Consider the following 13,286-nt stretch of genomic DNA (forward strand, 5'->3'; position numbering starts at 1 on the left):
CATGCGAGACTCCCGATCTAGCTTGCAAAGGATACTATCTGTCCCCCTAATTATAGAATCCCCTATAACAGCTACTTGTCTTTTTGCTCCCCCCTCTTGAATGGCCTTCTGCACCATGGTGCCGTGGTCAGCTGGCTCATCCTGTCCAGTGTGGGAATCACTGAAGAAGAAAATTGTTGAAGAAGCTCAGCAGGTCTGGCCGGATCTTTGGGGAGATAGAGAGAGAGAGCAGAATTGTGAATCCAGTGGCACTTCTTCAGAATTTGAAACTGTGCTGTTGGTGCCATCCAGCTAACTGAGCTAACCAACTCACCGACTGCACTGTAACCCCATCCACTAAAGAAATGTTCATTTTATTTTGTCTTAAAGACGAGGATTTTCATTTCAATACACAATCTGCAGCTTGAATAGAGACATTTGACACAGCTTCTAAGAATAAACTAATTTGAAAGCTGAAAAAAAAGTAAAAATTGGTTTTCAATATATTAACATTACAGAAACAGGACAACCTGAGCATGTGCTCTGTGCTTCATATGTGTAGCCTCCTAACTGATTTCATTTAATCCCATCATTTTATCTTTCTAGTTGTTTCTCACTTATGTACTGTATTCTCATGTATTTGCCTCAAGTATTCTATGTTGTAGTGAGTTCCACGGTCTAAGTAAAGATGAGTAATCTCTGAGTAAAGATGTTTCTACTGAGTAGTTTATTGAAATTGGATGGGTAGGATTAAATAAAACCTGAATGAGAATACTAAGTGAAACAAACTAAAATAAGGATGGATGGTCATACCTGGATGTACAGGGTGAGTGCTATCTGTGATCGCAGGTCTTCATCTGAGGGATCCAAAGAACTGGCCATTCTGTAGTTGACAATAGAAGACTGGAAATCGCCAATTTGGAGATATGCCTCAGCCCTTCTCAAATAAAACTCTTTCTGCATTGAGCAAGACATTTCAAAAATCAGATTCCAAGATACAAATAATAAGTAGCATTGCATACAGCTCATGACAGACGTTTTTTCAGTTAAGCTTTTAAGTAATCATTATTTTTAATAGTACTAAAACGTGCTGGTAAATCTAACTGAATTGGTAAAAGGAAAATCAGTCAAATTCTGGTACTCTCTAAGGAACCACGTTATCCAGTTTCAACTGCTTTCTTTCCAGGAGTTTGTTACTCTATGGCAAATGAAAAGGTTTCTTCTCACCATTGAACTGCATCATCTGTCACTGTCTTCATAAACTGGATCAAAGAGCCACTTAGATCAACATCCCCATTGCCTCAGGCAGGATTTATAATCTCACCACTCCCTCACCCGCCCCTGAAATATTCTTACCATCTGAGGGTTTAGTGCAATCGCTTTACTAAACGAAATCACAGCTTCCTCCAGATCCCCAAGCTGAAGAAAATGGTTTCCTTTTAGACAACTGTAAACACAAAATATATTCGTTACATGCATATCCAATCTATAGGATCTTATGTATTCAGCTCAACTGTCCACCGTTCGCCATTTGCCAAAAAAAAACACTTTTTATTCATCTAGTGTCTTTCAGGTGTCAAAATAGAGAATGTTTGACAAACTCATGAGATCTGGCAGCATTTCTAGTCTATTACATCTGTTTTTCAGAAATGGAAAAATATTCCTTACAGACCTCATTAAAGCTTTTATTAGAGATGGCCACAGCTATTATGGTACTCACTGTTCTTTAGCCCGATCATTTATTATGATTGAAACTGTATCATTTTTCTCAACAATATCATCCAGGTGAAAAATCCCACTGGATCCAAAGAAATTTTGTCGGGCTTTCTCTGTAGCTGCTTCCAGTTGTTCCTCAGATAAAGCTGTGGGAAACACATCAATTTCTGGCATTAAATCATCAACCTGTGGAACAAAAACATTTTACTGTCAAGAGAGTTGGGCAAGTCCAGTTGGTAGAATGTTGACCGGGTATGATTGTACCAATCTTTGGGAACTGAAACAATTGATGAGGTATTGAATTTAAAGACTGTATTATTTATTTTAATTTTGAATTTGTGATTGTGGACTGAAAGGTGAAATGGATTGTTTAAAAAAAACAAGGAATGTGAACAGTATTGCAGCACATTTTAGAAGGAAGTTACCTGAAGTTTACTTTAAGTGCTGTGGGGAATTCTAGTTGCAGATGAACTGAAGCCAACTCATATACAGAGGGAGATCTGGTTGGCAACAAGTAGCTTTTTGGCCTGGGGAATGCCGATGGTTCCTAGGTATCAGAACAGCTTGTCAGTATGAATGTTAGGGTTCGATGCCATCGGACCTTTGGAAAGGAAGGAGCTGTCCTTCTCTTTGCTGTAAACACACTTAAAGCCTGAAGAAAGACAGCTTATTTCCCTTCATCAATTGCTGCAAGCTGTAGCCCTTAAGCAATAAGTCAAAGATTTCAAGTGTGAACCAGTCACTCAAGCTATATGTAGCATCTCAGTATTCATGGTGGACAGGGACAACTGAACAGCTTTCCCAGTTTTTTCTCCACACCATGGCACATATGCTTTTCTTTTAATCTCTCCCCCTATATGTCTATAAATATATGTATGTAGAGAAAGTTTTATAAGGAGTTCAGAATTAAACTGGTAGAGATATCTGTTGATATCATTGTTGATTGTGTCTAGAATCTATATATTTGTAATAAATAGTAATCATTGTTAACTACAGGAGTCCCTTCTCTGCATTTTGTAAACCATGGTCCAAAAGACAGGTAATTTGGGGAGTTTCACATACTGTTATAAAATATTTACTTTTTGTGATGACTTGGAGAATAATGGGGCTTGATTTCCAGTCTCTACCCAGTGAGGTGTGTTGTGGGTGCACTCGCTCAAAAACAAGTCAAGGGCTTACCAGCAACTACTCATTGTGTTGAATACTGTTAAAACATACAAGCTCAGAGAAATCTCAGCAACGGAACAGAAAGCTGTTGGCACATACAGAACATTACCTTGTTGCTAGTTATGGTGTTGTTTGCTTCATTAGAGAAGAAACAAAATGGAAGTAACTGCTGTCCTGAAGTTCCTCTTCAGGTTTCCTTGCAGTTAGTTCTGAGGGCATTGGTGAAAGCAAGCTATACACTGCCTCAGAACAACAGGTGATGCATAACAAAGTTACAGAATATTTTCAGCAATTCAAACTTTGAGGTGACCATGTTGTGGAGCTAAGCATGATTGTATAAATTGACGTATGTCCGATTGCATAGATTGTTGAGTGCAATGTAATTTGCCAAACATTTAAAAGCTTTATTTTTCTTACCTTAATCAAACTCTGGGACTGATGTTCTTCCCTTTGTTTTGGCTCCTCAGATTCTTCCATGATTACATTATTCTCCATTAGGTATTCTGTGACTTGTCCTTTGTTGGATAGGAGATTTATGAAAATTAGCTACTATCTAACTTATAGTAATAAAAAAAAGTCTGTTGTTTGAAAAAAAATCCAAAAGTTCCTGATTTCATTTCTCAATGGCCTAAGTTTGTTGTTATGATTGTACTTTCTTGTTCTGGATTTCTTCACCAGAGGAAATACCTCAGTAATTTCGCTGTTAAGACTTGTGTTCAAGTCCACAGTGAGCTTTGACCAGATTTCTAATTTTGCAAGACGCTGTAGTTGGTACAAGATTTGATTCATTTGTCTGTGCTAATCACCTATTAGAATGCAGCACTAATGGAAATTTCTAAATTCTATCAATATAATTTAATTTTCCACATTAAAACTTCTCTATTTCTATTCTATAAGTAGTAAGAAAGTTAGTGCAAATATAAGAGGTTGAAGATGTTTGAAAGGTTGTTATGCAAATATCTTTTAAATGAAATGTGTTTAATCATAACACATAAACTCACAGTCCTAATATATGTCACAGGAATTAAACAAAATGCCTTTCTGTTTCTGTTTCTATCTATTGAATTTTGCCATAGTGGTTGGAATTTGGGTCAGCTAGGAGCTGGAACTCACAGCTAGTGAAATGGGCCAGTCGTAATGGGTGATTTTAAGAAGGATATTGCCAGTGGTCCCCAAGTCAACTTTGTGCTAAGTTTTTGTAGAAGTATGAAAGCTGAGAAAAATCTAACTTGTCTTTAAGGTGCATTAAAAATCTTATCTACTTAGATAAAACACGTTTGTGGATCATGCTGGCATAGTTTAATCAATATGTTCTTAATTTAGGAAAAAAGCATTTTTTTTATTCATGCCTAGATTTGGACTTTGCAACATAAGCATTTATTGCCAATTCTAAATGTTCTGTGGAAATCTGTGAATGGGGTAGCTTCTTGAGTTCAGTTCTGAAGAAGAGTTATTGGATTCGAAATGTTGACACTTTTTCTCTTCACAAATGCTGTAAAACCTGCTGAGTTTCTCAAGCAATTTCTGTTTTTATTTCAGATCACCAGCCTCTGCAGATTCTTCCTTTTATTTAAGTACTTTTGAAGTGTAGTCACTGTTATAATTTAAGAAATGCACACCCAGAAACCTTGTAACTTTGTGTCTTAAGAACTACTAGCTAAGCTAAGAATGCTTGATGGAGGGTGGGGTTTCCCTTGTAGAGATCCTGGCTGACAGCCAAGCCATAATCTATCATCACTGAAACAAGTAACCTGTTTAGTATAATATTGCTACTTGCACAATTTTGTTTTGCATAAGTTAGTTGCTGCAGTTCCAAAGTTTATTAAACCATCACTGGCTCCAAGGTACTCTTGGACATTCTGAGGCTGTGGGTTGCCGTAACATTGTGGTTATGTTACACGACTAACTTGTCAGAGGCCTGAACTGATATTACGTGAGTGTAATTTTAAGACTCCAGCATTGTAACTGAGGAATCTAAATTCACTTTAATTACATGAAGCTAGTGTAGGTAATGGTGAACATGAAACTACCAAACTTGTTACATTTGTTATTTGCTCATGTTCTTTAGGGAAGTAAATCATTGTCTTTACCAATCTGGTCTATACATGACTCCAGATCAATAACAATATAGTTGACTCTTAACTGCCTGAGCAAGCACTTCGGTCTTCTCAAGAGGCTAAAATAAAACAAAGAACAGTGGATGCTGAAATAAAAACAGAAAATACTGGAGAAACTCAGCTGGTCTGGCAGCATCTTTGGAGAGAGAATCAGAGTTTATGTTAAGTTCAGTGTGACTTTTCTGTGGAACAAAACAGAAAATAGAATGATACTGGATTGGACCTGAAGCATTTCTCTCTTTACAGATGCTGCCAGACCTACAGAATTTCTCCAGCACTTTCTTTTTACTTCATTGGCTATGAAGCAATTTAAAACATCTAGTGATTTTGAAAAATTCACCAAATAAGTATTTTTACTTTCTGAGAGGACAAACAGTCCTTACTTTAAAGTCTCATCTGAAAGAATGTAGCACAGTCAGCAACTCAGATCAGAATTGTATGGAAATGTCAGCATACAGGTAATGGAAGCTTCAGACTGTGGTGCAGACACTTCAAGTTACACCCTTTTAGCTTCAGGGGCCAGAGCTACTCACTGAGCTGTTGGAGGACAGGATAATTCAATGGAAGTTTGGTGGACGTTTGAGGTCTAAAATTAAAATAGAATGTGCGAAAGAAACTCAGCAATCCTCGTAGCAGCTCTGGAGAGGGAAACAGTCACTTTTGAGTCCAATAAGACTATTTTGGAAGTGAAGGACCATGGAAAAGTGATGGATTTTATGCTTTACGAAAGAGGGGGAACAGCAATTGAACAGACAGTGAGGGTGTCCTAGAGCAAAAAAGTGTGATTGGCAGTAAAGAGGATTTAGGAGTAAGTGTTAACAGCAGAAAATTGGTCAACTTTACTGAGAGCATAACCAAATTAAATTGAGATAATTAAATTGTAGGACAGAAGACATGGTTTGAAATTGTTGAACTCAATGCTGAATTGTGAAGACTGTAGAAAGTACAGGGAAGGAGGTGCAGTTCTGTCTGCAGCTTGCATCCAGCTTGGTACATTGCAGCAGGACTAGGTCAGAAAAGCTGTCCCACTCACTCCACCCTCCCACTTTTTAACAGCATAAAACCCAACACCTTTATATTCCAGCCCCCTTCAGCTCCAGAAAAAAATCATGGATGGAGTCATTAGCAGTGCAAACAAAACCTGCACGGACCAATTGGTGGGAGAATTCGCTGACATAGAGTCATAGAGATGTCATAGAGATTCCTGAAGAAGGGCCTGTGCCCGAAACGTCGAATCTCCTGTTCCCTGGATGCTGCCTGACCTGCTGTGCTGTTCCAGCAATAAAGTTTCAACTTTGATCTGCAGCATCTGCAGACCTCACTTTCTCCTCATAGAGATGTACAGCATGGAAACAGACCCTTCGGTCCAAACCGTCCATGCTGACCAGATATCCCAACCCAATCTAGTCCCACCTGCCAGCACCCGGCCTATATCCCTCCAAACCCTTCCTATTCATATACCCATCCAAATGCCTTTTAAATGTTGCAATTGTACCAGCCTCCACCACTTCCTCTGGCAGCTCATTCCATACCCGTACCACCCTCTGCGCGAAAAAGTTGCCCCTTACATCTTGAAACTCTCCTCACTATGATCTGAAGTCCCCACCTGCTTCACAAAGACCACTATCATCCCGGTGCCAAAGAAAAATGATGCAGCATGCCTCAATGACTACCATCTGGTGGCTGTGACCTCTACAATTATGAAATGCTTTGGGACGTTAGTCATGGCTCACATCAGATCCAGCCTACCAGATGGTCTTGATCCTTTGCATTCACCTACTGCCATGACAAGTCCATGACTCTGGCCCTGCACTTATCCCTGGACATCTTGATAACAAAGGTATCTACATCAGGCTCCTACTTCTTGACTACAGCTCTGCCTTCAACACCATAATCCCAAATAAATTCATCTCCAAACTCTGAGATATAGGTTTCAGCTGCCCCGCCAAACCCCGGAACTGGATCCTTGACTTCCTGACTCTTGGACTGCAATCAGTAAGGAAGGTGACAACATCTCCTCCAAGGTAATCCTCAACTCCACTATGTACTCAGCCCCTCACTATACTCCTTATACACTTACAACTGTGTTGCCAAACTCTGCCACACCTCCATTTACAAGTTTGTTCATGACACCACTGTCGTAGACCAGATCTCAAACAACAACGAGGTAGAGTACAGGAAAGAGATAACAGTCCTTAGCAGCATAGTGTAAAAACAACAATCTCTCCACCAATGGTAGCAAAATGAAGGAGCTGGTCATTGACTTCAGGAAGTGGAGTAGAGGGCACACCTCTGTCTGCATCAATGGTACTGAGGTGGAGATAGTCGAGGGCGTTAAATTCCTGTAAATGATGATCACCAACAATCTGTCCTGGTCTACCCACGTCGAAGCTACGCTCAAGAAAACACAATGCCTCTACTTCCCCGGCAGTCTAAGGAAATTCAGCATGTCCATAAAGACTCATCAATTTTTATAGATAGACCATAGAAAGCATCTGTCTGGAGTTATGCACACAACCCAGTCCATCATGCAAACCAGTTTTCCGTCCATTGACTCCATTTATACTTCCTGCTGCCTTGGGAAAAAAACAACCAACATAATCAAAGACCCCACCTACCCCACTGTACCCTCTTGCGTTGGGCAGAAGATATAAAAATCTGTACAGATTCAAGAGCAACTTCTTCCCCGCTATTATCAGACTTCTGAATAGACCTCCCAGATGTTAATGTTGATCTCTCTCTCTGTGTACCTTCTCTGCGGCTGTAACACTGTACTCTGCACTCTGTATTCCGCTACTGATGCACTTTGTATGGTACCATCTGTTTGTATTTCACGCAAAGCAGCACTTTCCACCGTCGCTCGTTACGTGATAATAATCAATCAACTCAAATGTCAGGCTGGAAGCGTTAACTCTGGATTCTCTTTTCGCGGGGTGATGCCAGGCGCTCTTACGGGATAAGCCAAGGTTACAGTGTATCAGCCACTTCCCCTCCCCGGCTCCTGAAGTTGCGACTTTTGCGGTTCAATCGTTGCTATGGTTACTTTGTGTCGATTCGCTCGGCGTCCCGTTGCTATAGGTAACCAACTCGAGGAGCCCTCCAATAGAAATGCTGTGCGGGAGGCGAAAAGTTAATCCATTTCAAAACATGACAATGCTGCAAACTCAAAGCAGAGTCAAGGCCTGAGGTTCTCTCCACACATTCTGCCTTCATCTCCTGAGTCTTCCCAGCGCTTTTTGTGTTTTTGTTTCAAATTTCCACATCCTGACTTTAAATGTTTCACAGCGCTATCGTGGTCTGAGGAATTTTAAATATACTGCAAATATATCCGTAGCAAATTAAATCGTAGAACAGTAAAATCAATATATTTTTTCCTGTTATTTTGGATGATGGTGAGTGTTAAAACTGTTTAAAGGGGCCACTGGGTCTACTTTTTTTACCCAGAGACGAACGTCTCTCTGCCATTTATTGCCGTCTCCAATCGGTTTATCGGCACACGATTCTACCTCTGAATGGTCAGAACTGCCATCGATCACAAACAAACCCCCCCCCCTCAACCAATGGAACTGTGATTGGTTAGACTGACCACGTAATTGACCAATCTTTGTGCAGGGCTGCCTATCACGGCGCCCTTCTCTGGACAAAGTTAAAAATCACGCAACAGTATAGTCCCGCAGGTTTTTGGCAGCGCTAGCTTTCGGAGCGCTGCCCCTTTACCAGGTGGTTGTTGCCTTCCCTGGAGAAAGTGTAAATATTGAAACCAACTAGCTGTTGTATGCGACTGGCTGGGGTATAAACTGGGAATCGCGCTGCTTTTTGTTAGGGTTGGCTCATTTGCACTCGAGCCACAGGTTCCTGATTTAAATCCAGCGCTGTAGCGCCCGATCATAAAATCAAGGTTGACCCTAGTGTGTAGTTTTGAAGGTCTAGATTAGAGTGGTACTGGAAAAGCACAGCAGGTCAGGCAGCACCCGAGAAGCAGGAAAATCGACGTTTCGGACGAAAGCCCTTTATCTGATGTCGAGCTCTATTCCTGGTTTCCAGCATCTGTAGTCCTTGTTTTAACCCTGTAATATTGAAGGTGCTGTGTCTTGGATGAGATGTTAAATACATATTAGACTTAAAAAAATCTCACAGCACCAGGTTATAGTCCAACAGCTTTCAGAGTGCTGCTCCTTCATCAGGCAGCTGTGGAGCAGGACCATAAGACAGAATTTATAGCAAAAGATTACAGTATCATGCAACTAAAATTATGTAGAGTCATAGAGATGTATAGCACGGAAACAGACCCTTTGGTCCAACTTGTCCATGCAGCCCAGATATCCCAACCCAATCTAGTCCCACTTGCCAGTACCCGGCCAAGTCCCTCCAAACCCTTCCTATTCATACACCCATCCAGATGCCTTTTAAATGTTGCAATTGTACTAGCCTCCACCATTTCCTCTGGCAGCTTATTCCATACACGCACCACCCTCTGCATGAAAACGTTGCCCCTTAGGTCTCTTTTAGATCTTTTCCTTCTCACCCTAAACCTATGCCCTCTAGTTCTGGACTCCCCATCCATGCCCTTCATGATTTTACAAACCTCTATAAGATGACCTCTCAGCCTCCAATGCTCCAGGGAAAACTGTCCCAGCTTATTCAAACTCTCCCTATAGCTCAAATCCTCTGACACTGGCAACATCCTCATAAATCTTTACTGAACTCTTTCAAGTTTCACGACATCCTTCCTACCGGAATTGCATGCAATATTCCAAAAGTGGCCTAATCAACGTCATGTGCAGCCGCAACATGACGTCGCAACTCCTGTACTAAAGGCCTTCATCACTATCCTATCCACCTGCGACTCTACTTTCAAGGAGCTATGAGCCTGCACTCCAAAATCTCTTTGTTCAACAACAGTCCCTAGGACATTACCATTAAGTGTATAAGCCCCACTAAGATTTGCTTTCCCAAAATGCAGCACCTGGCATTTACCTAAATTAAAATCCATCTGCCACTCCTCAGCCCATCAGCCCATCTGATCAAGATCCCATAGTAATTGGAGGTAACCTTCTTCGCCCTCCACTACACCTCCAATTTTGGTGTCATCTGCAAACTCACTAACTATACCTCCTCTGTTCATATCCAAATCATTTATATAAATGATGAAAAGTAGTGGACCCAACACCAATCCCTATGGTACTCCACCAGTAACAGGCCTCCAGTTTGAAAAACAACCTCCACCGCCACCCTCTGACTTCTACCTTTGAGCCAGTTCTGTATCCAAATGGTTAGTTCTCCCTGTGTTCCATTAAATCTAGCCTTGCTAACCAGTCTCCCATAGGGAACCTTGTTGAACTCCTTATTGAAGTCCATATAAATCAAGTTCTTGAGACATGATTTGCCACGCACAAAGCCATGTTGGCTAGTCCTTGCCTTTCCAAATACATGTAATTTCTGTCCCTCAGGATTCCCACCAACAATTTGCCCACCACCGACCTCTAACTCACTTGTCTGTAGTTCCCTGGCTTGTCCTTACCACCTTTCTTAAATAGTTGAACAAACCTAGATTGCTGTTAAGTCTTTCATCTTTTAGAATGGGTTGCAGGTTTTGGTTCATTAATATGTAAATCTCAGAACTTCTTTTTAGTCACATTCTCGAGATAAATTAAGGTTTTATAAAAAAAAGGGGACATCGCAGCTCGGACAATGCATTAAAGGTGTGAGGTTAGCATTTGTCTGTATCCCAATCTTGAGTCAGACTGGTTCTATTTCCCAAATAGGAATGTATAAAATATTACATGGATTGACTGCATGCATTGACTGCCTGCAGATTGTGCAGTTTCTGAGCAAAATAGAATGTATCTGCAAATATAATTACGTAAATGCAAAATCATTCACTAGACTTATATGTGTGTGTGCATGCCTGACAGAGAGTGTGAATGTGTGCATGTGAATGTGAGTGCGCGTGAGAGAGTGTGTTTGCATTTGTCCATGCTTAGTAAAGTGTGTATGTGAGTATGATGGAGTATAAGCCTGTGATAGTGTGTGTGTTTGGGGCGCGGGGTGTGTGTGTGTGTGTGTGTGTATGAGAGAGGGTCTGTGTGAGTGTGTGAGTATGTAAGAGTGTGTGTGAAAGAGAGAGAGAGAGAGAGTGCATAGTGTAATGGGGTCACCTATAGTGTGACATGAACCCACGATCCTGGTTGAGGCTATCCTCATAGGTTCCGACCTTGGCTGTCAGCCTCTGCTCTGCCACTCTGCGTTGTTGCGTATCCCGAAGTCCGCCTTGGAGGATTGTCACCTGAAGATCTGAAGCCGAATGTCCTTAACTGCTGAAGTGTTCCCTGACTGGGAGGGAACACCCCTGTCTGGTGATTGTTGCATGGTATTCATTCATCCGTCATCGTAGTGTCTGCTTAGTCTCGCCAATGTACCATGCCTTGGGGCATCCTTGCCTGCAACGATTGAGATAGACAATGATTGGCTGAGTCACATGAGTACCTCCCGCGTACATAGTCAGTGGTGTCCCCCTGTGTAATAGTGGCATCCGTGTGGACAGTCTGACATGTCTTGCAGTGGTTGCCGTGACAGGGTTGTACAGTGTTATGGTCCCTGTTGTCCTGAAGGCTGGGCAGTTTGCTGCGAACATCCATATCAAAGCTTACTGTTCCTGTCCATGTATAAGTAATGCAATAGTTTTTCTGGGTTGGAAGTGGGGGGGGAACCCAACAAACAGTGAATGCTGAAAATTTGAAACAGAAATTACTGGGGAAAAGTTCAGCAGGTCCAGTAGCAGCTGTGAAGTGAGAGTGGAATCAATGTTTCAGGTCCAGTGAGCCTCCTTCCTGAAGGCCTTCTGTTTTTTTTGCAATGTTCTAGGGTTTTGGGTTCAAATCCCACCACAGCAGATGATGAAAGTCTGGAATTAGAATGCCACCCTAATGGCAACTCTTTAGTCAGTGTTAGATGGTGTTCTAGTTAGTATTTATCCCCCAAAAAACATCAAACTGATTATTTGATAATTACTGTTTGCAGGAGTTTCCTGTGTGCTAATGGTTGCTGCACTTCCTACATTTTTTTAATATAAGGCTTGCATTTCTGGCAAGGCCAGCATTGTTTCTCATCCTATGTGGCTTGTTTGGCCATTTCAGAGGGCAGTTAAGAGTCAATCACATTGCTCAAGTTTGGCAGTCATAGATGGTTCAGAGAAGATAAAAATGGCAGATGAGTTTTACAATCAATGATGTGTGCCATGGTCATCATACTGAGACTAACCTTTATTTAGATATTCCACATTATTTAACTGAATTGCAATTTTATCAACTGCTTTGGTGTGAATGAACTTGTGTCTCTCGAACTGATTCCTGATGGACATGCCCAAAACGTCAATTCTCCTGCTCTTTGGATGCTGCCAGACATTCCTGATGAAGGACTTCTGCCCGAAATGTCGATTCTCCTGCTCGTTGGATGCTGCCTGACCTGCTGTGCTTCTCCAGCACCACACTCTCAACTCTCTGGAAGGTTAGTTTAGGTCTACTGAATTTCCTAATCTAATGCCATTACCACTTTTCCAAGGGCGATAGTGGCAAAGAACATTTCATGAAGTATAACATGTTTGGGTTATTCAACGATCATAAAAAAAAACACTGTGAAATTGTTGCAATTGCATCTTACTTAAAAATGGGTATAACTTATCCCTGCAATATTTCTCTGAGATGATAGGTCTGGAGTCACATATGGGCTAAAACCAGGTGAAGATAGCAGATTTCCCTGCCTAAAGAAGAGAATGACAATCTATAGTCCTTACAATTAGGTCTTTTTTTAAAAATTTCACCCTGTGCTGTGATAGGATTTGAGCCCACATCACCAGAGCAATACCGCCTGAGCATGTGGATTATTAGCCCAGTGACAATATCACTAGGTCAATACACTTCACCTGGTTCTCCCAGATCTTTACCTGTCTCCATATTTCCTGATTACAATTTTCAAATGCCAGGACCAACACTTACATCTCTACATAAACTACAGAGAGTTGTAAACACAGCTCACTGCATCAGGCAAGCCAACTTTCCATCCATTGACTCCATCTACACTTCTCGCTGCCCCCGAAGGTTGTCAGCACAATTAAATACCCCTCCCATCCCAGTTATAATCTCTTCCATTCTCTTCCATTGGGCAGAAGATACAAATGCTTAAACACATACCAACACGTTCAAGAACAGCTTCTTCCCCGCTGTTATTAGTCTTCCGAATGGATCTCTCCAATTTTAATGCTAATCTCGCCATTTGGGCACCTCCTCTGCAGCTGTAACCTTGTATTCT

At 41.3% G+C, this 13,286-nt stretch overlaps 1 protein-coding gene across 1 annotated transcript in view; it reads right to left on the minus strand.

Moving 5' to 3' along the window:
* LOC122564611 (tetratricopeptide repeat protein 16-like) overlaps positions 1-8,425 on the minus strand; it is a 38,055-nt gene extending 29,630 nt beyond the window's left edge. The window contains exons 1-5 of the mRNA XM_043719700.1: positions 7,730-8,425; positions 3,280-3,377; positions 1,700-1,881; positions 1,336-1,426; positions 793-936 (exon numbers count right to left, since the gene is read on the minus strand). Coding sequence (XP_043575635.1) covers positions 793-936; positions 1,336-1,426; positions 1,700-1,881; positions 3,280-3,357 — 495 coding nt within the window. The 5' untranslated portion in view covers positions 3,358-3,377; positions 7,730-8,425. The remainder of the gene's footprint in view (positions 1-792; positions 937-1,335; positions 1,427-1,699; positions 1,882-3,279; positions 3,378-7,729) is intronic.
* Positions 8,426-13,286: the final 4,861 nt, after the last annotated feature.

This window comes from Chiloscyllium plagiosum, chromosome 30, assembly GCF_004010195.1.
Source record: "Chiloscyllium plagiosum isolate BGI_BamShark_2017 chromosome 30, ASM401019v2, whole genome shotgun sequence".
NCBI classification, from domain to species: Eukaryota; Metazoa; Chordata; class Chondrichthyes; order Orectolobiformes; family Hemiscylliidae; genus Chiloscyllium; species Chiloscyllium plagiosum.